Here is a 25,231-nt window from a genome sequence, read left to right as displayed (position 1 = left end):
ATGACTCTCTCAGTGAAGAACTTTCTCCTCACCTCCAGCCTAAATCTCCCATGGTGTAGCTTGAGGCTGTGTCCTCTCATTCTGGCACTGGCCACCTGAGAGAAGAGAGAAATCTCCCCCTGGCCACAACCTCCCTTCAGGTAGTTGTAGACAGCAATAAGGTCACCCCTGGGCCTCCTCTTCTCCAGGCTAAACAATCCCAGCTCCCTCAGCCTCTCCTCGTAGGGAGGAGTTTATTCCACAGGCATCTCTGTCTTGGACCTCATCAAAGCCTGAGGAAATGCATATGATTTAATATGTCTTATGGATCCTGCTATTCCTCAAACATTTGCCTCAAGACTTGCCTTACTCAATGATTTTGTTAACGAGCTTTGTAAAAAGAATGGCATGCCATGTATGCTCACTTGAGGCACAGCATGGGAAAGAACTACAAACACAAATTAAAATTGGAAGCCCTTTAAGAACATATTTTGTGTCCTTGAAAACCTTGTCAGTAGAAACTGGCTAAAATATATCATAATATTTGTCCTGGAGTCCTGTACCCCTAAATTCCTCTCCTGCCCGGACTTCGGGGGGGGAAGGGGAAAAGCCGCCTGGTTCCCCCCCCCCCCCTTGCCTGCCCTGCAGCCGTGAAGGGGGGCGGGGACTGCCCCGTGAAGGGGGCGACTGCCCCGTGAGTTCCCACGCTGGAGCCAGGCTGGGATTGGCCGTGCGCTTTCGCGCCTAAAGTGTGGTAACTCTGCCCTTTGTCTAGCCAAGGTTATAAATATTGGGGGTCTTCCCGCCTTTGGGGTTCCCACTTTGGATTTTGCCTGTGCCTGGATGCATGTCTCTGCCTGAGTTCGTTCACTCCCTTGTGCCTGGACTGCAGAGAGACTAAGGACTTGCTTTGGTGTTAGGCACACCTTTGTCTGCCTAACGACCCTTAACGACCCTTTAACGACTCCTGCAGCCGCTGGAGAGGAAGACAGACCGCACGAGCCAGCCTGAGTGAGTTATTTGGCTAAGCTTAATTTAGTAAGAAACCACTATTAATTAATAGCTGAGTCCTTTTCCAAAAACTGACTTCCAAATATATATAGTCAGATTATTAATGGTATCCTTGTAGAATTCTCATGCAACTCAACCTGTTTATCAAACGAAATTAATCTTTGTATATATAGTTGTGGGGGCAGGTTTTGTAAAAATAAAAAATGTCTATTTTTGATAAATTCTCGACTCGGCCACAAATTAATCCTGCTCTCTGCAACAATATTTTATAATATTAATTAAAAGATTTCTGGGAAAAAAGAGTCTGTGAATGACATATTACATAAGACTTGGACTACATCTTTGGCAGAGGAAGTAAGCATCCTGCTTGTGGTGGAAGGTCCAAATTATACCCAAAATATATATCCAACACATGTCCTAAACATGTACCACACATCCACCTTGCCCTCTTTCTCTTTCCTTCCTGGGCTGGAAGAAGCGGGAAGAGAAGACAAAAGCCTTACTGTCTCTCAGTCTGCCACAGAAACACCATATTTGGTCTTGCTTTGCACCCTGTTTTGTTTTTGGTAAACACAGGTCATGGATGCTGAACATGTGCATCTCCTTTTTTTTTTTTTTTTTTTAATAACATAGCATTGGCTCTAGGAGCATTTTCATTTGTTGCTATTGGTCAAAGATATTTGGCAAAATGCTTAAAAAACTTCGGTGACTTGTTTGTTTGATGCTGTTTTTTGTTTGCTTGCTACCTGCCTTGCCTTGCATGCCTTTGCACCGCATGTAGCTGGGAGTCTGCCTCTCTCACAAGTGGAAGATGCTGGTACTGCCCATCTCTCAAACTGAGACAAGGGTCTGAAGCAGCTTGCCCTGCTCTGGGGTGCTTGGCTGAGCTCATCAAGCCTAAGTAGGTTTGACTCTGGCCAAACCTAGCAAAGGCCTAGCAATGGCCTAGTAATGAGTTGCAACACCAGGGACCTGCTCCTGCGACTCCCGTCTGATCGTAAAGAGAGTCAACCCCATGCATTGCATGCTCTGGCCAGCCAAAGCCCACAAGCCTGGATCCTGTTTCATCCAGGTGGGTGGCCAGTCAGTAACTTCCTGAGGGTCGCAGAGGATTTGCCTCATGTCCATGGATCTTCTCAGACAGCGTGCTCAAATTGAAAAGAGTAAGCAGCAAAAACCACCTCCTGCATCATCACCACACAGAAAGGCCACTACGTGGCCAGAACTGTATTTTCATCATTTCTGCATCTGCATAGAATTTTGGATTACCAATATTGAGACTCAAGGTAAATTAAATATCTTTTCTAAAGTTTGAGAAGGTTTATATTTATGTTTAAGACTCTTCAACTGTTTAAATTTCTAAAACTTTCCTAAAATTATTGAAGTCAATCTGATTGTATATATACATTCTGCAAAGACAGTTTCACTAATTGCATGTTTCGGAGGGGGTTCTCAGTACCTATGCCTATTTGGCAGAGGAGAGAAATTAATTTGAGGTGACATAAATTTTATATAAAAATATGATTTATTAAATTCAATATTTTGAACTCTTGCCACCCCCAACCACTGTATATTAATATAAAATGTTCAGTGCACAGTTATGAAAAAAAAATAGGGTAATATATACAGGGATTTGGTTATTTAACTAGCAAACATTCAAACTATAAACAGAGAGAGGAATTTTCCCTGTGGCTTAATGCTGTTTGGGATCTTTATGTTATTTGCCCAGCAGGGTGGCCAGAAACTCTTTCTGCTCTATGGTAGAGATAACTTATATTACAGATGTATTAAAGCTTTTACTCACAACTCTTTATCAATTATTAATCACCCTCCAGGGCTGTGTCACAGCCTGTGCCTAGTGTCCAGACTTCAGGGTCTTTGCCTGTGGACTCTTTGAGACTGGAATCTTCCCGGCTTGAGGGGAGATGATAAATCTTCCCAGTCTCTGGGGAAATATTGTTTTTTCTCTAACCTTTGTTCTTCTGGCGAGGGATGATCTGTGCCTTTGATGCTGCTGTCTTCTTCTGGATGCTGTGTCCAGGGATTCTGAGCTTGGCAGGACTCCAAGAGCAGGAGAAGAATATCCGTGCTGTCTCTGGCATGATTCTTCACGGGTTCAGGCCGTGTGTGAGGCTTCTAGGAGTCTGAGCTCCATAGGTAAATCAATGCAGGATCTGGTCCTGGTAACAATATAGCTTGTAGATATGCACAGCTGACTTAGGAGGCTATAGGCTCCTTATACATATACATGTGCAGGCTTAAATGAGCTCTGCAAGAAAGGTACGCAGACAGGTGAGCTGTAAATGAATCAAAGCATGAGGCCTGAGCCTCTGAATGCAGCAAGTGAGGGTCAGAGCTGTGTCTGAGCCTTGCAGGTGGGTCAGAGCAGCAGGGCACTGCAGTGTGGTCCGAGCTGAGTTGTGGGTAGGGTCAGAGAGCTGAGCTACGGATAGGGCCAGAGCTGTGTCTGAGCCTTGCAGGGTCTGTGCCATGTGGGTGAGTCAGAGAGCACGTTGTTTGCCTGTGCACCTGTATTTATTAAATGTGGGCGCTGAGATTAATAGCCTCTTTGGCCACTAGAATGACCAATCAGGTTGGCAGTAAGCCAAACCTTAGCATAATAGGCAAAAGCTACTTGCCTGGACTTTCCCAAATATGGGGATCCCGTGGATTTACCCCAGGGAGACACGAGCTGGGCATGTGTGGCTTGCACAACTTGTTTACAACCACGGGTCCTGGCAGAAAGATATGTCCAGGCATGCATAGGCATAAGCAAACCTCTTTTTGGGCCTACAGGCCCTCCATGACACTACATAACAGAATGTCTGTGTTTGGGGAATTAAAAAAGTATATTAAATAAACTATTTGATTATTTTTATATCCACTTCATTATACTTAACATCTAACCCAGATTCAAATCCCTTCTTAACACTGCTTTAAAAGAGTATATGTGTGAAAAAGGTGAATGAGGAAGAAATTCCTTCCTGTACAGAGCGGTTAACTATTAGTGATGGCATAAATTTGTATGGGAAATTATGAGGCTTTTCTGGTGCTATGCAATACCATTAAAGTGAAACTCAACAAATTACAACAGAGGAAAATATACCCTTGTTGGATAGCATGCAGCTAGCTTGGAAACCCAATAGAAGTCTTTACTAATATCAGAGTCCTTCTGTCTGTGCTTCCATTCTCCTTCACCAAAATGAAGAAGTCAAATTTCAATCCTTTGTAGAGCCATTGTAAATGCGTTCTTTCTGCATAATTCTAAAATTCAGGTTCTCATTACTTGATGTGATGGTGTTGTGGAGGGGAATTCTGCCCGTACACTGACTAGGCGGAGGGGAGAAATTAATTAATGTGAGACAATATTTATAAAAATAAATATATTTATTAAACTTCCAATATTCCAACTCTTGCCACCACCAACCACTGAACTTTAATATTAAAAGGATTCTTACACCGTTATGAAGACATTATGGGAATATGTATCTACAGAAACTTATTAATAACTAGCAAATATTTCAAACTATATACAGAGAAAGAGTTTTCCATGAGGCTTAATGCCGCTTGGGGTCTTTTACTATTTGCCCATCAAAGCTGAGCTGAAAGCTGCACTCTGCTTTATGGCAGAGGTAATAGAAATTACAGAGGCATCTACTCACAATTGTTATCAATTGTTAATCACCCTCCGGGGCTGTGTCAGCCTGTGCTTAGTGTCCAATTCTTCAGGGTCTCTGCCTGTAGACTTTGAGGCTGCAATCCTCCAGTTTCAGGGGAAATGGCAGTCTCTGACCATCCAGCTGCTGGATCCTGCTGGCTGCTCTTTCCAGGGGTACGCAGGCAGGATCTCAAGGTGCAGAGGCAGGATTCTGTGCGGTCTGAGCATGGGTCTAATGCTGACTAAAGGCAGGCATACAGTTGCAAGGAAGTACGCAGCCACGCAGGCAAGCAAGCATGTGGTTGAGCCACAAGTAAAGTGGGGAAGGGCTAGCACATGAGCCTGTGCACCCCTATTTATTAAATGTGGGATGAGAGTTAATGGTCTCATTGGCCACTCAAATGACCAATCAGATTGGCAGTCAGCCAAACCTTACCATACTAGGTAAAACCCACAGGCCTGGACTCCAAATATGGGAATCACATGGGCCCAGCACCAGGCAGGCATGAGCTGGGCATGTGGGGACTTATACAATCAGGTGTCCTGGGCAACTGACTTTATGGCCCTGGTCTGTTGTGCCCCTTTGTGCTTGTTTACCCCTAGTGCAGTCAGAGAGACATGTCCAGGCAGATCAGGCCTAAATAAGCCTGCTTTCAGGCCTACAGGCCCTCCATGACAGATGGTTTGGGTTTTACCTTCCCCCACACTCTTATGAAATCACCGAGACTAGACTCAGCTGAACTGGAAGTTAGGGAATGAAGGTTTATATTTACAGCTTAGCACAATATACACTCAGATATTTACAATATATATAGCTATATAAAGAAATATCAAGTTAAAAGTGATACAGAAACACAATACTCCTCCCTGTGAGAGTCTGATCCTCTCTCTTGTTAATCAACAAAGATAAAGATTGCATCGTCCCTCCTTAATCAACGAAGATTGCATCATCTCTCCTTAATCTTGTTACTTCTGGGACTCAGACTCGGTGCTTGGCCCAAAAGCTCAGAGATGCAAATCAACAGACAATACCTTTGAAACTCCTAGACCTCACCCTGGCTGGACTGCCCAGGAAGCCTCCATCTTATCCCAGCTGCCCCCAAGGGATGTGTATGCAGGGTGTGGACAGGTGTAGCCGAGAGAGGGCGGAGGCCCTCCCACCGGCGACGCCGGACCCCTGCGAATGTGTGAGAATGCACAGGAAGATGCCCTGGGGGGGCTGCAGCTGGACACTGAGCAGAAAACTGTATAAAAAGGCAGGAGAAAGGCCTGCCAAAGTGTGGCATCCCCACCAGACCAAGTGTGGTATCCCCACCAGTGGTATTCCCACCGCACCACCAGTGGCATCACCAGCAGACAGAGAGTGGCACCTCCATCAGACCACCAGTGACATCTCCACCGGACCACTGAGGGCAGACCATCACCAGACCACCACAGCTGCACACCACCGGAAGAACCTCTGACAAACTCCGCAGAAGATCATCCCTGGGCCACGCTCCCATTTCTCTCTCACTCCTTCATCTGCGACTGAGGGTAATATGCTCACAGCATTTCCCCTTCCCTGCTACTTCTTTTCTTCTCCATCGATCTCTTTATCTTTCTCTCTCCCCCTTCTCCCCTCTCTCCCTCCGTTTTGCCCAACCTTATCCTTTAATAAACAGTTTCATGGTGATATATGGTCTCGTTTGCACCTTAATTTCACAACACGGAATCCACAAGAACTGGTCTAGCTCCTGTGGACGGAGATACTGTTAATCTCTGCTCCTCCAGACCTTGACATTTTTTGGCGTCACGGACAGGATTCTGTGTAGTGAAAGTATCATCAGGAAACTGTTGCATTTCTGAGAACCCCGAAGTGTGCACGAGTGTGTCTGAGATGTACTCTGAGAGCAAAGTGAATGCTTGTGGAGCAGAGTGTGGGCATTCTTCAAATGCCTAAATGTGTCTGCGTTCTCGGGAAAGAATATTTTGGGGTACAAGTGTTGATTTTATAGTGTGGCCTTCCCGAGAATTCTTAGTACTCTCCGGTAAATAGGAAATATTGTGTAAAGTGTGTCCTCTTGGGGAGAAGTACCTCCACAAGAAGTCTAGTAAAATTGAGAATATTGGTAAAGTGTGTCCCCTTGGGGAAAGGTTCACAAGAAGTTTAGGAAACTTGTGAATATTGTGTAAAGTGTGCCCTGGGGGAAAGAATTTCCCCCGAGAAGTCTCTCTGTTGGTAAAGTGTGTCCTCTCGGGGAGACTGTGGCTGTCCTCTCCGAGAAGCTAGATCTCTGCGTTCCCGGGAAAGAATATTTTAGGGTACAAGTGTTGATTTTAGTGTGGCCTTCCCGAGAATTCTTAGTACCCTGCGGTAAATAGGATTGTGTAAAGTGTGTTCTGGGGGAAAGAATTTCCCCCGAGAAGTCTAGTGAACCCAAACGGAATAGTTTCTCTGTTGGTAAAGTGTGTCCTCTCAGGGTGACTGTGGCTGTCCTCTCCGAGAAGCTAGATCTCGGTGTGATCTCCCTGGAGGAATTTATTGTGTGTGTGAGCTCTCTTTGAGTGGTTTTTGTAGGGAAGGTTTTGAGGTATAAGGTCTTTGTGTTGTTGTGACCTCCCCGTGGAGCTCTTACCTTAAAGGCAATGGCCACGGTGGAGAGGCTTTTCTGTTTGTTGGAAGCTCACGGTGCCCGCCCGTCCGTGGAAGGGCTGGATTGGGCCCGTGAGAACTGGAGTAACTGTCAGAGTGTGGCGGAGCAGATTGTGGCCCTGCAGAAGGAGGCACGGGCCAAGTCGGGAAAGGGCAAAGCCTTCATCTGTGCAGTTTTGGGTGCGTGTTTGGCCGCTTCAATAGATGAAAAGCAAAGCCAAAACGGATGAGAGAATAAAATCATTTCCTCCTTGCAGGATCTGGTAGATTCCCTGCAAGGGCATATTGTAACTTTAAAAGACGAAGTGGCAGATCTTAAGGATAGATTAAAAACAGAACAGAAGTGGCAAAAGTGGTTTTTGAAGGAGGAAGAGTTAAAGCAAACAGAGCCTGCCTGCATATACCCCCAGGCAGAACTGGCAGCAGCAGAGGGAGCTGCTGCTCACATGCGTCCTCTCATTAAAACTGAAATGCTGTATGAGGATGAGGATGGCACCCCTGCCATCACAACCAAAGAGATACCCTTTTCTTCCACTGAGCTGGCCAAACTGCGTAAAGAGTTCACACGTTCGGCTGGAGAGTCTGAGGTGGAATATGTATGGCGTGTTTCTAAAACTGGAGGGGATCAAATTAGGTTGACAGAGGCTGAAGCTACAGGCTATTGGGGTGCTAATGTGTTCCTAACTACGGGAAATAGGAGTGGTCCCTGGAGCCTTACTCAGCGAGCAGCTTTCTGGGCTGGGGGCTTTGATTCAAAGGAGAGAGGAGAGCCTCTAGTTCTGAGGGGAGGCATGAATCAGATAATGGAAAATGTGCAGAAGGCAGCTTGTTTGCAAATGGTCTATGATCGAGAACTGAAACATCATTTTGAATCGCCCCTTTCTCTCTTGGTGGACCCAAAGCGAATGACTCCTTTGGTCAGGGGACTTCCTGACTCCCTTAAGATGAAAGGCATTCAGCTTCAAAAGGAGATAGCTGACACCCCACTTACCTCCCGAATACAAGCTACTCTGAGGGAGAACTTAACACCCGGGAGGAACCAGCCCGATGGCAGATAATGGACGTGGGAGGAGGTGGCCAGAGAGCTATTAGATTATGCCAGGCAGTATGGGGTGCCTGAGGAAGTTCATAAGTCTGAGCCTAGAGGCTTGAGGCATCTGAAAATTAATCGCCCACTGCCAAGTGCAGACCCCCGGAGCCAGATGCTTCGAATCCCCAAACGACACTCGACTGGGGGAAGGGAGTACCTGAACACTAGACAGTATTGGTGGGGGCTTGGCCGAAAGAAAGGTATCCCAAAAGAAGTGATTGATGGGTTATCTTCAGTGCAGTTGGAAATCGTTGTAAAAAACTGGCCAGAGTCTAGCCAGAAACTCGAACCCACTGCACCCCCCTTGATAGACTTATCTGATGTGGGGAAAGGCGTGCCCCTTTCTCAGCCTCAGAGGAGCTGAGAGCTTCACCCCTCTGTGGTGAGTGGGGGAGGTGAAGCCTAGAGATCACCAATCAATTGCAAATTGTACAGGGTTTGGGAGGTGGATTTGGTTTGTGCCTAGCTTGGCTTCAAGCTGAAACAATCAAAGGCACTTTACCAGCCCATTCAAAGCAATTAGCTTCACCTGGGCAGGCTCAGGGAGCCTCTCTCTGGGCAGGGGGTGCTTTGCCCTGATACCTTATCAGTATCTGAGGGAGTTGACTAAAGATTCCTTGAGATATTGTCAGAAGGATTTGTCTTGTTGCCATACTAATGACTTCTCAAGTTTTACAGGCTACAAGTTCTCCCCGCAGCATCACTACAACAGAGGACTGCCGACTGCCCTTTCCTCACAGCCTGGCAGTGTCACCAGATACACAGGGAAGCTTTACCTAAGCTTCAATGGACTCCCGACTGAAGGACTGACGGGGTGGGGGGATACACAGCATTGTTCTTTTGCCTGATACACGGAGAAGATTTACATAAGCTTCAATGGACTCCCGCCTGAAGGATTGACGGGGTGGGGGGATATGGAATTAATGTATTCTGTCCTGTTTTGTTAAGCAATCCAGCATTGTTCTTTTGTCTATGTCTTGGGTGTATGATCTGAGTAAGCACCATGGACCACTCCTCCATCAGATGTGTGAGTGGAAAAATTATTCGGGTGCTTGGTATTGTAGTATGAAGGGTCGTGCACATCCTGAGGGGAGATGGAACAATGTCCTTTTCCCTAACCCATTGGGAATGACAAATTCTACCTATTTCCAGGTGCCCATGACCCCCACAGGCCTGTTTGAGAATGGAGCAATTGCCTTAAAGGGACATTACTGGATATGTGGGCACCGGGCCTATAAAAAGTTGCCACCTAAATGGACTGGGGTATGCTATATTGGACTGATTCACCCACTGTTTTTCTTACTCCCAGATGGAGAAGGAAAGAGTCTGGGAATCAAAGTATATGATAATTTGGGAAGAAAGAGAAGGTCCATCTCCACTCATTTGGCACAAGGTAGTGGTCAAAAGTGGGGAAAAGATGACTGGACCCCCCAGCGTATCATCGAGTATTATGGTCCTGCCACCTGGAACCCCCACGAGTGGATCAGTGGTGCTCAAGAACCAATCTATAACTTAAACCATATCATAAGGCTACAAGCAGTGCTAGAAATAATCACCAATGAGACAGCTCGGGCCCTAGATCTGTTAGCAGATCAATCCACACAAATGCGAACTGCCATTATCCAACACCAAATGGTTCTTGATTATCTGCTAGCAGAAGAAGGAGGGGTTTGTGGAAAATGAAATTATTCCAACTGTTGTCTACAGATTGATGACAATGGGAAAGTAGTGAGACAATTATCTTCTGGGATTCGAAAATTAGCTCATGTACCTGTCCAGACCTGGGAAGGATGGAATATGGACTGGCTCTCCTGGCTTCCAGGGGGACCTTGGGTTAAACAGATGTTGTTTTATTTGTTATGTGTTTTGGCATTGTTACTTTTCTTGCCATGTATCATTCCCTGTTTTATACAACTGATTCAACATGTAGTATCCAATATGCAATTTGTATCCACTGATGGTGTGAAACACGTTCGGGCCATTACCCGATCAAAACCCATGTCTATTGTGAAAATTGTATAAAACTTCCCCATTTTTCCCCTAAACCTTTCCTTTTCCTTTCTCTCTCTTCCCCCCCCCCCCCCATCCATTTTCCCTCTTTTATCTTTGTTGACGGGGTGATGTGAGAGTCTGATCCTCTCTCTTGTTAATCAACAAAGATAAAGATTGCATCGTCCCTCCTTAATCAACGAAGATTGCATCATCTCTCCTTAATCTTGTTACTTCTGGGACTCAGACTCGGTGCTTGGCCCAAAAGCTCAGAGATGCAAATCAACAGACAATACCTTTGAAACTCCTAGACCTCACCCTGGCTGGACTGCCCAGGAAGCCTCCATCTTATCCCAGCTGCCCCCAAGGGATGTGTATGCAGGGTGTGGACAGGTGTAGCCGAGAGAGGGCGGAGGCCCTCCCACCGGCGACGCCGGACCCCTGCGAATGTGTGAGAATGCACAGGAAGATGCCCTGGGGGGGCTGCAGCTGGACACTGAGCAGAAAACTGTATAAAAAGGCAGGAGAAAGGCCTGCCAAAGTGTGGCATCCCCACCAGACCAAGTGTGGTATCCTCACCAGTGGTATTCCCACCGCACCACCAGTGGCATCCCCACCAGACTAAGCGTGGTATCCCCACCAGTGGTATTCCCACCGCACCACCAGTGGCATCACCAGCAGACAGAGTGTGGCATTCCCAGGGGACCACCATTCCCACCGGACCAAGAGTGACATCTCCACCGGACCACTGAGGGCAGACCATCACCAGACCACCACAGCTGCACACCACCGGAAGAACCTCTGACAAACTCCACAGAAGATCATCCCTGGGCCACGCTCCCGTCTCTCTCTCACTCCTTCATCTGCGACTGAGGGTAATATGCTCATAGCCTTTTCCCCTTCCCTGATCCTTCTTTTCTTCTCCATCGATCTCTTTATCTTTCTCTCTCCCCCTTCTCCCCTCTCTCCCTCTGTTCTGATCTTTCTCTCTCCCCCTTCTCCCTTCTCTCCCTCTGTTTTGCCCAACCTTATCCTTTAATAAACAGTTTCATGGTGATATCTGGTCTCGTTTGCACCTTAATTTCACAACACGGAATCCATAAGAACTGGTCTAGCTCCTCTGGACAGAGATACTGTTAATCTCTGCTCCTCCAGACCTTGACACTCCCAGAAATCAGAGTCCTCCAGAGGGGCTTCCAAATGTCCTTCCACCTTCTTTCCACCCCTCTACATTATCCCAGAGTTTGCCTTATGTGCAAGGTGAGTTGAGATGATTCTCAAGAGGGATTAGAAAGTAGACGGATTAGTTACACAGAAGCAACAGCCTGGGGAGAAAGCAGACACCAGTTGCAACAGATATCCACTCTTTCATCTATTGTGCTAGTTTGAAGCAGGCTAGAATGTTTTGGTAAGAAAAAGTAGATAATTGGCTGTGAAAAGGAAAACAATTGTGATGTCTCCTTCCCTCACAGTCTCACTGAGTGGTATGGGAACAAGAAAGAAAACATTAGATAACACTTTCGCCATTTTTTCACTCAGTCTGCTTTTGGCTTCGGACTGAGCTACATCTCCCTAACCTCACTGCCACTAACCTTACTTCTTAACCTCTTGACTGAACCTCTATTTTTCCTTAAGACTGGGGTAAGGTTGAGAGGGGCAGGGGGAAGGTGCAGGGGTGGTTGAGAGCCCCTCCTGGGGACTCAGGTTTCTGGGAGGGGAGTTGTGTTTCTGTATTACTTTTAACTTGTATGTTTCTGTATATAATTGTATATACTGTAAATATCTGCTTGTATATTGTGCTAGCTGTAAATAAATAGCTTCATTTATATTCCCAGAGTCCGTCTGAGTTAGCTGGGGTACCTTCTTAAGTGTAGGGGGGCAGGTAACAGCCAAACCACCACATCTATGTTCATGTTCTTCTTTTTATACATCTCAGCAAACCTATGAATGAAGCTGTTTTTTTTTCCATAGTCTATAATCTAATTTCTCTAAAATATTTCAGTTAGCCCCAAACTAGCACACGTGAGATGTTGGCAACTTTCCTTTTTAGTCTCACAAATATTTAAGAATAACAATTAAGAAAAAAATCCTTAGGCCCCATTCTGTGTACTACATGATATTTGAACAAGTAACTAGATATCTTCTATTTAGACATCCTCTGAAGCAGTTCTTGCAAAATCTCATCTTGCAAAGGAAACCTTTCCTGATATTTTCTCACCACTAATTAAGGTTTCAGATATGGAATACTCTTATCCATGTCTCAGATATGTTTCTTGAAGCTGATTTTCTTGAATTAATAAGCAGACGTAGCTATATTCTTAGAAACATTAGACCAAACTGAAACCACAAAGTAACTGGAATAATCAAGAGATAGTTCCTCAAACTTTCAAACTCTTTGATACTCTTCAGTATTTAGTTTCAGCTTATTTTCTTTCCATATGATTTGCAAGTTTTTATTATAAAAATATTTAAATAAATTAATGTTTGTTGTTGCTTATATAATAACTCGTAGCTCTGATCCAAATTCTGTTGAAGTAAAAAGTGAATCTTTTCATTGCTTCAACTTCTGTTGGAATCACCTTGAACTTCCAAAGTGTGTGATTTATTATTTGTTATTCTTTTTTCATCTATGTTCATTATTTGTCATTCTTTGTACATTGTTGAATTTTAATTAGGCACTAAAAACATATGATGTTACTCAATTAATCTATCATGTACATCAGGAGTAACTGACTGAAAGATGACTGTAATTTCAGTCTCTGAATCCTTCCTGAAGTTAATGACATTTTCAACCAGAAAGACAGCTTTTTACTAAAAAAAGATGTTGTTTCACAGGTAATTTTGTTGATATTTGCACCAAAGTAATTTTTTACCGTCTTGTAGTGAATTTTGATGAATTGCAATTTCAAAAGTTATTTCAGTTATTCATTTTTACACATAAGAGAAAGAAATGGAAAAGTACTGTTACTCTTTTACTCAATTGGTTTAGTAAAAAATATTTCAATATTATGAAAGTGGGAAAATATTTCTTCTGACAAGAAGAGTAAGAGATACATTTTGAACCTTTAAGATAGAAGTACTGGCATTTTTCACAAACAAAAACATAATAAACTACTGTAATTTATTTACAAGATTTATCTGGATTAAAGGAATCTTGTAGTAGAAACACATCAAGCTCAGAGAAATAAATGATTCCCATTCCTAAAAGTGCGTATTTCTGTCTGAGACAATACTGCTGTCATGGAGGGCCCATAGGCCCAAATAGGCTTGTATACATGCTTTGCCTTGCCTGGACATGTTTTTCTGCCTTCATCAAACTTCTGTAAAAAAATGAAGATTATTTGAAAAAATATTCCACAAGAGAAAAAAAGAATAAGATTAACCATGTGTTTACTCCAGACTTTTTAGAAGGGAAAAAACCCAAACCCAAATCAAAACCAACCAAACAAATCGAAGAAAACACCACAAAAAAAAACCCAAAACAACCAAAGCAAAAAACCCAAAACCAACCCCCAGCAAAAAAAAAAACCCAAACCACCAAAATACAAAACCAACCAAACAAAAAATCCCTAACCATCCAACCAAACAAAAATAAAGAAGACAACTGTTCTGTACAAATATTACAAATGTTCTTGACATGGATCTAGCAGAGGTAAAGTGGATAAGGAAACACATTTATTGACTATGTCATGCTCAGGGAGCAAATTCTGGGCTGCTACTCAGACTAGCAAAACTTCTGAGGTAGTCTTTCTGAACACATCTGTGTGCTCCAAAGCGTGGATTTATATCAGAAAGTCCAGTAGTTTTTCAGGCTGTTATTCCTTTCCTCTGTAAGAATGGTTATGCAAGTGCTAGACTGTGTTGCCTGATACGTAATGATTTTCATTCTTTCCCTTCTCTGGAAATTGATCTTAATCCCACCTAATCTACACAATGAGGGACTGTAACTTGGGCCATAGCATCAGTAGAAGTGTAAACACATATCAAACAGAAGAAAGAGCTTTTATTCCCAGAATTTAAATTCCTCAAGTGACCGATCTTGATTTGTAACACAATTATTATTTTGCCATTTACTGTCCATGTGCGTAAATGTACATTTTTTGCAAGTGTGCATAGGAACATGTTCACACACACACACACAGTGTGAGAAGAGGGCTTGTGCTGGGTGAAGCAGGTCCTGAAGTCGAGACGAAAGTGGTCTCAATGCTTGCTACTCAGCCTGGAAGACAGAAATAACATGATAATGCTTGTATAGCATATGGCCAACAGTTACAATGTAGTTATTCAAAAATACATGTGCTAGTTTGAAGCAGGTTAGAATGTTTCAGTGAGAAGAACTAGATTACAGGCTGTGGTAAGAAAACAATGGTGATGTCTACTTTGCTCACAGGCTTGCTGCGATGTATAGGAACAAGGACTAAAAACATTAGATAATCAGACTCATTTGGGCTGCTGGCTGAGCTGCATGTCTCTAACCTGACCCTCTATTTTGGACTAACCCACTTTGCTTCCGAACCCTCTGGCCAAACCTCTATTCTTCCTTGGGAATGGTGTAAGTTTGAGAGGTGTAGGGGAAGGTGAAGGTGCATTTGAGAGCCCCTCCTGGGGACTCAGGTTTCTGAGAGCGGAGTTATGTTTCTGTATTACCTTTTTACCTTGTATATTTCTGTATATAACTGCATATACTGTAAATAGCTGATTGTATATTGTGCCAGCTGTAAATATAAGCTTCATTCATATTTCCAGAGCCGACTGAGTCTAGTCTGGGTGATTTCAAAAGTGTGGGGGGGTGGGTAACAAACTGTGATGGTTTGGGGGTTACCCCGCCCCCCCACACTTTTGAATTTGCCCCAGCTAACTCAGACGGACCCTGGGAATATAGATGAAGCAATTTATTTACAGCTAGCAGAATTTTACAAGCAGCTATTTACAATATATACAGTTATATACAATTATATACAGAAATATACAAAGGATAAACGATATGAAAGCACAACTCCCCTCCCAGAAACCTGAGTCCCCAGGAGGGGCTCTCAAACCACCCCAACACCTCCCCCCGGCCCTCTCAACCTTACCCCAGTTGTTCTCAGGAAGAAAAGAGGTGCAGCCAAGAGGTTAGGGAGCAGGGTTAGTAGGAGCAGGGTTAATGAGATGTGACCAGGTCTAAGGCAAAAGCAAGAGTGAGAAACAAAATGGAGAAAAAGTCTTTCTTCTTCCCAGAGTTCTCAGCGTGACTGTGAGAGAAGTAGACACAATTGTTTTTCATTTCACTGCCCGTTATCTAGTTCTTCTACCAAAACATTCTAGCTTGCTTCAAACTAGCACAATCCACCCCTGTCTACTTCACTCAGAGTATCGCTGAGAATTATCTAATCTAATCTAAACCAATATTTACACTAAAACAATATACACAAGTTCAGTTCACACTTCAATCAGATGTAGGTGATTCAAAAGCTCAGAACAGGGACTCCCAGGTGATGTTGGGTTTCGTGCTCATGTACTGTAGATTCTATTGTAGATTCTCTCAGTGTTGGGCGCCGATGTTACCTAGAACAGAAAACTCCTAACAGCTTGGATTTAAACTCTCTCAGCTAAGGTTAAATTTCTCTGTGGAATACACTGGATTTCACCATTCTCCTGCATTACCCAGTATGTATGACCAGGACCTTCAGCAGAAACCACCCCTCGGACAGGTTTCCCTTCGCCCGAAGGAGAAAATACCCAAACAGTTTTCCCTAACAGATTCTTTTCACGTACAACAGGAACTTTATCACCGTCTACTGTTTGGACCAAATCTGATTGTGCAGGTCCTGCTCTGTTTACTGAACCTCTACTATTTACCAACCAAGTAGCTTGTGCTAAATGTTTGTCCCAGTTTTTCAGAGTTCCACCCCCCATGGCTTTTAGGGTGGTTTTCAGCAAACCGTTGTAGCGCTCAACCTTCCCTGAAGCTGGTGCATAGTAGGGTATGTGATAGATCCATTCAATACCATGCTCTTTGGCCCAGTTTTTCACTAGATTGTTCTTGAAATGAGTGCCATTGTCTGACTCGATTCTTTCTGGAGTTCCATGTCTCCACAAGATTTGTCTCTCCAAACCAACAATGGTGTTACGTGCAGTAGTATGTGGAACTGGATAGGTTTCCAACCATCCAGTGCTGGCTTCTACCATCGTCAGCACATACTGCTTGCCAGAACGAGATCGAGGTAAAGTGATGTAGTCAATCTGCCAGGCTTCACCATACTTGTACTTTGACCATCTCTCACCATACCATAAGGGTTTGATTCGCTTAGCCTGCTTAATAGCAGCACAAATGTCACAGTCATAGATGACTTGGGTGATAGCGTCCATGGACAAGTCAATTGACCTATCACGAGCCCATCGGTATGTTCCATCTCTGCCTTGATGTCCAGATGAGTCATGGGCCCACCGAGCTAAGAACAGCTCACCTCGGTGTTTCCAATCAAGGTCAATGTCAAGATCAGAGTTGGTATCAACTTGAGCAATCTTAGCAGCTTGATCTGCCTTCTGGTTATGTTGATGTTCCTCAGTGGCTCTGCTCTTAGGCATGTGTGCATCTACGTGCCGCACCTTCACTGGAATTTTCTCCAGCCGTGCATCAATGTCCTGCCATAGATCAGCACACCAAATAGGCTTTCCTTTCCTCTGCCAACCATTCTTCTTCCAGTCCTTTAGCCAACCCCATAGAGCATTGGCTACCATCCACGAGTCGGTGTAGAGGTAAAGGATAGGCCAATTCTCACGTTCAGCCACATCAAGAGCAAGTTGAACAGCTTTTACCTCAGCGAACTGACTGGATTCTCCTTCGCCATCTTTCGTTTCGGTAACTTTCCTGGTAGGACTCCAAACTGCTGACTTCCATATTCGCTTGTTCCCAACAAGACGACAGGAACCATCTGTGAACAAAGCATAGTTCTTTTCCTGATCAGAGAGATCACCATAGGGAGGAGCTTCCTCAGCATGAGTTATTTTCTCCTCTGGAGGTTTGGAACAGTCTGTGCCTTCCGGCCAGTTGGTGATCACCTCCACCAGACCAGGTCGGTCAAGATTACCCATTCGTGCTCGTTGGGTTATCAAAGCCATCCATTTAGACCAGGTTGCATCTGTGGCATGATGTGGTGATGAACCTTTGCCCTTGAACATCCAGTTAAGAACTGGCAGTCTAGGAGCTAAAAGCAATTGTGACTCAGTTCCAATCACTTCAGAAGCTGCTTTCACTCCCTCATAGGCTGCTAGAATCTCTTTCTCAGTTGCAGTGTAATTTGTCTCTGAACCTCTGTAACAACGTCCCCAGAAACCAAGTGGACGACCACGTGTCTCATTTGGAGCTCTCTGCCAAAGACTCCAAGTTGGACCATTGTCACTGGCAGCCGTGTACAGAATGTTTTTAATGTCCAGACCAGATCTCACAGGTCCCAAGCCCACTGCATGGACTACTTCTCGTTTGATTTGATCAAAGGCTGCTTGTTGTTCAGGTCCCCACTCGAAATTGTTTCTCTTACGAGTCACATCATGCAGAGGTTTGACAATCTGACTGAAACCAGGAATGTGTAGTCTCCAAAATCCCACCACACCAAGGAAAGAAAGTGTGTCCTTCTTACTGGTGGGAACTGCCATGGTAGAGACTTTGTTGATCACATCCTGAGGAATGTAACGGCGACCATCTTGCCACCGCACTCCCAGAAACTGAATTTCTCTGGCAGGTCCTTTGACCTTGTCTCTCTTAATGGCAAAACCTGCTTGCAACAGAATGTCAATGATTTTGTTACCTTTCTCGAAGACTTCCTTAGCAGTTTGGCCCCACACAATGATGTCGTCGATGTACTGGAGGTGCTCTGGAGCTTTACCTTTCTCCAGTGCATTATGGATGACTGAGTGACAGATGGTTGAGCTGTGTTTCCACCCCTGAGGCAAACGTTTGAACTGGTACTGGATTCCTCTCCAGGTGAATGCAAACTGAGGCCTGCACTCCTTTGCTATGGGAATAGAGAAGAAAGCATTAGCAATGTCTATGGTTGCATACCATTTAGCCTCCTTCGATTCCAGCTCGTACTGGAGTTCCAGCATGTCCGGCACAGCTGCACTCATGGGTGGCGTCACCTCGTTGAGGGCACGAAAGTCAACTGTCAGTCTCCAGTCGCCCGTAGGTTTACGCACAGGCCAGATGGGACTGTTGAAAGGTGAATGAGCTTTCTCGATGACAGCCTGACTCTCCAATTGACGAATCAGCTGATGAATGGGCAACAAAGAGTCACGGTTAGTTCTGTACTGCCTATGATGAACAGTTTGAGTTGCAATTGGCACTTCCAGGTCCTCTATGTCATGATGTCCCACAACTGCAGATTCATCAGAAAGTTCAGGTCTAATAGACAATTTCAATTTATCATCCTCAATCTCTACAGATGCTATTCCAAAAGCCCATTTATGACCCTTAGGATCTTTGAAACAACCTTGTCTCAAAAAGTCAATTCCCAGAATGCAAGGCGCATCAGGACCAGTTACAATAGTATGTGTCTTCCACTCTTTACCAGTTAAACTGATCTCAGCCTGTACCTTAGTTAACTCTTGAGATCCACCAGTGATTCCAAAGATAGAAATGGACTCTGTCCCTTTGCAATTTGATGGCAATAAAGTACACTGAGCACCTGTGTCAACTAAAGCCCTGTATTTCCGAACTCTTGAACTGCCAGGCCACCTAATGAATACATTCCAATAGATTCGGTTCTCTCCACTATCCCTTTCCTCCTCCTGGCTGGAGGCAGGGCACCCCTAATGCTGAACATGGCATGTAGGGTGTACACAATGATTGGTGTTGTTGTGAGAGGAACTGCAACTGTTGGAACAATTGCAGTTGCTCTCAGGAGCTGAAGAAGTGACAGCTACTTTCCTGGCATTATTGCCTCTGTTTCTGCCACTCTGCAGTTCCCTGACTCTCTTTGAAAGAGCTGAAGTAGGTTTACCATCCCATTTGTTCATGTTCTCCCCGTATGTGTCACGCAGAAGTATCCACAGTGACGCACGTGATTGCTGCTGTCTGGGTGGAATTTGTCTCCTCCTAGGCTGGAATTGCCTTCCAGGAGGTGGGCGTCTGTTCCTGACTGCAGAAACATGCACCCATTCAGATGATGCAGGAATGGTATCCTTTACCAGATTGGAAATTGAGGTTGTAAGGTCCTCCTTCAGTTCTTTCATGGTATTCTCAAAGCCATCTTTCATGCCCTTTATTTCAGCAGTCATAGTTTGTATGGCACAGATTATACCAGAATGTGACAAGCTGTCCTCAATCTGCCTGAGCTGATCAGTGAATTCACCAACAGTGAAAGATCTTCCATTATCACTCCTTGCTAGAAACTTACTGGCCAAGATGTTAGCATAGGATGAAGGAGCAAGCTTAATCAGCTTCTTCATGAGACCTGTTCCCAAAGGAATATCGTCAGGCTCATGAGTACCATGATCTCCATAAAGCACTTCCTTCACAGCAAACTCCTTCAGAAGCTTAATTCCCTGCTCAACGGTGTTCCACTTCTTGGCAGCCCATGGCAAATCATCTCGGGAAGGATATCTCATAGCCACAGCCAACAGAAGTCATGTCCACAAGCTAACCCTACCAAGAGGACTTGCTAGGTGTTTGTCCACTCCACTCTCCTTAGTGAGTGGTCCCAGCTGCTTGGCAGACTTGTCTCCTACCTGCAGAGCATTAGCACCAATACCACGGCATCTCACTAGCCAGCTTAAGATTGGCTCACCTGATTCCCTTGTGTATTCCTTCCTAACTTCCCTGACCTCTCTGAGTGGATCCTTGGAGCCTTGGATGTCATCTTCCTCCTCTTCCTCCTGTTGTTCTGGTGGTGCCGGGCCTAACACAATCTTCCTCATAGCATTCCTAAACTCATGGGAACCATCCTCTCTCTTGGCAGCTAACCTCACAGCGCTCCTCTCACTTGAGTATTGTTGTCTCAGCACATCTACAAGGTCTTGCAGACTAACTGCCTCCTCTTCCTCCTCTTGCTGCTGATCACCAGAGGTCCCCTGTCTTACATCCTCCTGTGAACCACTCTTTGTCTTAGCTTTTGCCTTAGCAGGTGCCAGAAGGGCCTGAGCAGCAACAGACTTGGATGTGTCTGCTGGAGGATTTGAATCTTTAGGAGTCTGACTTGGAGGGTTTGAATTATTGGAGGTCTGACTTGGAGCTTGTGAGTTCAGATCTGCCTTGCTTTTAACAGGAGGATTTTGGTTCTGGTCTGCTGGCTGGGGGTTTGAATTGGCTGAGCTGGTGTCATTAGGATTTGGACTGACTGGGCTAGCGTTACCAGCATTAGTAGTAGTATTAGCATTAGTGGGATTATTTGCCTGTCCTCCTGGGATGCCTGCCAACCCTGATTTGTTTTCATTTTTACTAGGAACATTCTGATTTTGGGTACCTGCCTGTCCTCCTGAGGCTCCTGCTGAACTCTGTGGCTTGTTTTGGTTATCCTTATCATTGTTTACGTTATTGGCAGGAACATTGGCTGTGTTCCCAGCACTTGGAGAAGGAGGGGCAGAGGCTGGCAAGGGGGAAGCCGACAACTGTGTTCCCTTGTTTTGCTGTGAAAGAGACTGCTTCTGAGACACAGAATTTTTCCTAACTCTTACAGAAGCTGGTTTTGAATTTTTCACAAATAATGCCAAAATTAATATGAATATTAAAATCATAAGAGCCAGATTACTGCAGACCAAACCCGTGACAATCTCTTTTCTGTAAAAATCCTTGCATGGACTTGGCATTTCAGTTTGGGGCTGGATGACCCTCATGAGAGCAGTAGATAAAGCAGCATTTTGACTGATCGTCACATTATTGACAAAAACTCTTGTAATATCACTAGTAATATTCTCAGTGACACTAAAACCAGCATAACCAAGAATGAAATCACCCCAGCTCCAGAACATGTTTGAAACCTTAGCTTTAGCCTTCTTAAAAACTACATGAAGCAAGAAATAACCAATTTGATCTTTGATCCAATTGTACACAAAAAACCAGAAAACAGGCCACACAGCAATCCCCACCAAGTACAATAGCTGCTTGATTAGCTTCATCTTAATTCCCAGAGCTAATTTCCACTCACTGAAATCTCTAGCCCCACGTTGGGAAAGCCAATTAAAAATGTGATGGTTTGGGGGTTACCCCGCCCCCCCACACTTTTGAATTTGCCCCAGCTAACTCAGACGGACCCTGGGAATATAGATGAAGCAATTTATTTACAGCTAGCAGAATTTTACAAGCAGCTATTTACAATATATACAGTTATATACAATTATATACAGAAATATACAAAGGATAAACGATATGAAAGCACAACTCCCCTCCCAGAAACCTGAGTCCCCAGGAGGGGCTCTCAAACCACCCCAACACCTCCCCCCGGCCCTCTCAACCTTACCCCAGTTGTTCTCAGGAAGAAAAGAGGTGCAGCCAAGAGGTTAGGGAGCAGGGTTAGTAGGAGCAGGGTTAATGAGATGTGACCAGGTCTAAGGCAAAAGCAAGAGTGAGAAACAAAATGGAGAAAAAGTCTTTCTTCTTCCCAGAGTTCTCAGCGTGACTGTGAGAGAAGTAGACACAATTGTTTTTCATTTCACTGCCCGTTATCTAGTTCTTCTACCAAAACATTCTAGCTTGCTTCAAACTAGCACACAAACAAACCATCACATCTTTATTTTGGCACTCCAACATGGAATCAGAATGAAGCTAATGAAGATGCCATTTTACCTAGTGGGGGCTATCGTGTAGCCTATTTTCTGTTTTCTTATTTATAATTGGATCAAAGTCCAGATTGGTTATTTTTTGTTTAATATAATTTTTAAATAGATCGAAGCTAAACTCACATCCATTTTTTTTTGAGTTGGGGACATTTCATCATTGACTATATTAGCTATAATGTCACTGAGTCTTTTACCAGTAATATTACAGCGATATTCACCAGTAGCATTACAGGAAATGGAAGTGTTATTACTTCTGCTGTATCTACAGGCCTCATGAGAGTTATCTTACCTAAACTGAGGTGGCAGACCCTTGTTCAGAATTTTATTCACGTCAGACTGTGGTATTTCTGTCACGTGTGAATTTATGTCTGTGGCCGTTTGAGCTGATCCTCTAGCTCAGACATAGGGGAGAGATGAACATTCCAGGGATAGGTCACATAAATGGCAACAATAGATAAATTAATATAATTTCATTGGAGCATCAAGAACTTAATGTCTAGAAGCACAGTTTGTTCTCCCCTTTTTCTCCCGCTAGCTTCTGCTGCAGCAGCTTTGCCTGTCGTCCCCCAGCTGCTGTTTTGGCTACTGCTGCTTTGCTACTTCACCACCGCTTGATCCCTCCCCCATCTCCCTTGAGGTTATTGTATTTTTTTTCCCCTTCTTTTCTTCTCTAATTATTATCTCTCTTTACAGTGTTATACCATAAGAAAATACAATTTCATCTTTCCCTGACTTTCAAAAAAAAGGAGGTTTGTGTTGTGAATTTTCTTCCCAGGGAAGGGATCAGCCCAAACCCAGGACAGAATTTTTTTTTGTGCCTTAACATGTGGCACAATCTTGGCTTTTTTTTTTTTTCTTTTTTTTTTTTCCCCATTTTGATTGATAATCAGAATAAGAACATCAGGGAAAAATGAAGTTGTTTGATATATTCCGTCCTATTATTGCCTCAATTCTGACTCTATCAGTTCAGCAGTGTTTTACAGCTATGGTGCACTACCAGGTGTGTTCATTCCTCGCTAAGATGGTCTGGGACTTGGTAAAAGCTGTGCTAAGGAAGGTTGGAGATGTTGTTACGAATGTTTTAGGGTTTAGGAATGTCGTTGAGGGTGTGCCGTATGTGACATTGGTGTCAGAGACTAGGAGTTATTTGGAAGAGATGAGCTACCCAGTAGCATGCCTAATATGTGTAAATTTGATGTTTTTGGCTGCTATTGTAGGTCTGGTTGTAGTGTGGAGACGGGAGAGATGCAGGAACAAACAGGCTGTAAGTGAGGTTTTTACCTTCTCTGGAGGCAATAGCAGGGAGCTAAGGGTTAAAGAAACAGTCTGCAACTGAAGTGGGGGAGGGAAGGCCACAGCACTGGGCAGACAGACTGCTCACAGAGCAGCAAAGCGTCCTGCCTCGGAGCTTTTGAGAGGAGGTCAAACGGTATGCAACCGTAGATGTCGCTAATGCTTTCTTTTCTATTCCAATAGCAGGAGAATGCAAGCCTCAATTTGCTTATACCTGGAGCAAGATCCAATATACATTTAATCGTTTGCCCCAGGGGTGGAAGCGCAGCTCAACGATCTGTCATGCAGTGATCCATGATGCATTGGAGAAAGGTGGAGCTCCAGAGCATCTGCAGTTCATTGATGACATCATTGTCTGGGGGAACACGGCACAAGAAGGTTTTGAGAAAGGTAACAAAATCATTGATATTCTGCTGAAGGCAGGTTTTGCCATAAAGCGAGACAAGGTGAAAGGACCTGATAGAGAGATTCAGTTCTTGGGAATTCATTGGCAAGATGGTTGCCGTCACATTCCAATGGATGTGATAAATAAGGTTTCTGCCATGGCAAATCCCACAAATAAGAAGGACACATTGTCTTTCTTAGGAACAGTTGGATTTTGGAGGCTGCACATCCCTGGGTACAGCCAAATTGTAAAACCTTTATATGATGTAACTCGAAAGAGAAACAACTTTCAGTGGGGACCTGAACAACAAGCAGCCTTTGATCAGATAAAACAGGAAGTAGTTCATGCAATGGGTTTGGGGCCTGTTCGAACTGGTCCAGACATTAAGAACATTCTGTATACGGCTGCGAGTGATAATGGTCCAACCTGGTGCCTATGGCAGAGAGCCCCAGGAGAAACATGTGGCTGACCACTTGGTTTCTGGAGTAGAGGATATAGAGGGTCAGAAGTAAACTATACACCAACGGAGAAAGAGATCCTTGCTGCTTATGAAGGTGTGAAAGCTGCTTCAGAAGTAATTGGAACAGACTGTCAGCTTCTTTTGGCTCCCAGATTACCAGTTTTGAACTGGATGTTTAAGGGAAAGGGGTCATCGCCACATCACGCAACCGATGCTACCTGGTCTAAGTGGATAGCTCTCATAACACAGCGAGCACGCATGGGGAGCCTTGAACGACCTGGCATAGTGGAGATGATTACCAACTGGTCGGAAAGCACAAACTGTATAAATCCTCCAGAGGAGCGAGTGAGTCGGGCTGAGGAAGCTCCTCCTTACAGTGATTTGTCTGAAGAAGAAAGGAACTATGCTCTATTTACTGATGGTTCCTGTCGCCTTGTTGGAAATAAGCGAAAATGGAGAGCTGCAGTTTGGAACCCTATACGAGCAGTGACTGAAGTAAAAGCTGGAGAAGGTGAGTCGAGCCAGTTTGCAGAGGTAAAAGCTCTCCAACTTGCTCTTGATGTGGCTGAAAGTGAGGCCTGGCCCATGCTTTACCTCTATACTGATTCGTGGATGGTGGCTAATGCCTTATGGGGTTGGCTAAAGGACTGGAAAAGAAATAATTGGCAACAGAAAGGAAAGCCAATTTGGGCTGCTGACTTATGGCAGGACATTGCTACTCGTCTAGAGAAAATCCCTGTAAGAGTACGACACATAGACGCTCACATGCCCAAGAGTAAAGCTACTGAGGAACACCAGCAGAACCATCAGGCAGATTTGGCTGCCAAGGTGTTTCACACCAATGTAAATTGTGATTTGGATTTAGATCGGGAACACCGAGGTGAACTGTTCTTAGCCCGGTTGGCCCATGATTCCTCAGGACATCAAGGCAGAGATGCTACCTACCAATGGGCACGGGATAGAGCAATCAACATCTCCAT

At 44.5% G+C, this 25,231-nt stretch overlaps 1 protein-coding gene across 1 annotated transcript; it reads left to right on the top strand.

The window, feature by feature from the left end:
* The first annotated feature begins 7,273 nt into the window (after positions 1–7,273).
* LOC135192915 (uncharacterized) lies at positions 7,274–8,338 on the top strand. The gene is given in 1 exon segment (XM_064176308.1): positions 7,274–8,338. A coding segment is annotated over 1 exon segment (1,065 nt).
* The last annotated feature ends 16,893 nt before the right edge of the window (positions 8,339–25,231 follow it).

Source organism: Pogoniulus pusillus, chromosome Z (assembly GCF_015220805.1).
Source record: "Pogoniulus pusillus isolate bPogPus1 chromosome Z, bPogPus1.pri, whole genome shotgun sequence".
NCBI lineage: Eukaryota > Metazoa > Chordata > Aves > Piciformes > Lybiidae > Pogoniulus > Pogoniulus pusillus.
Note: the sequence above shows the minus strand (reverse complement) of the source record. Positions and strands in the feature narration are given on the sequence as shown.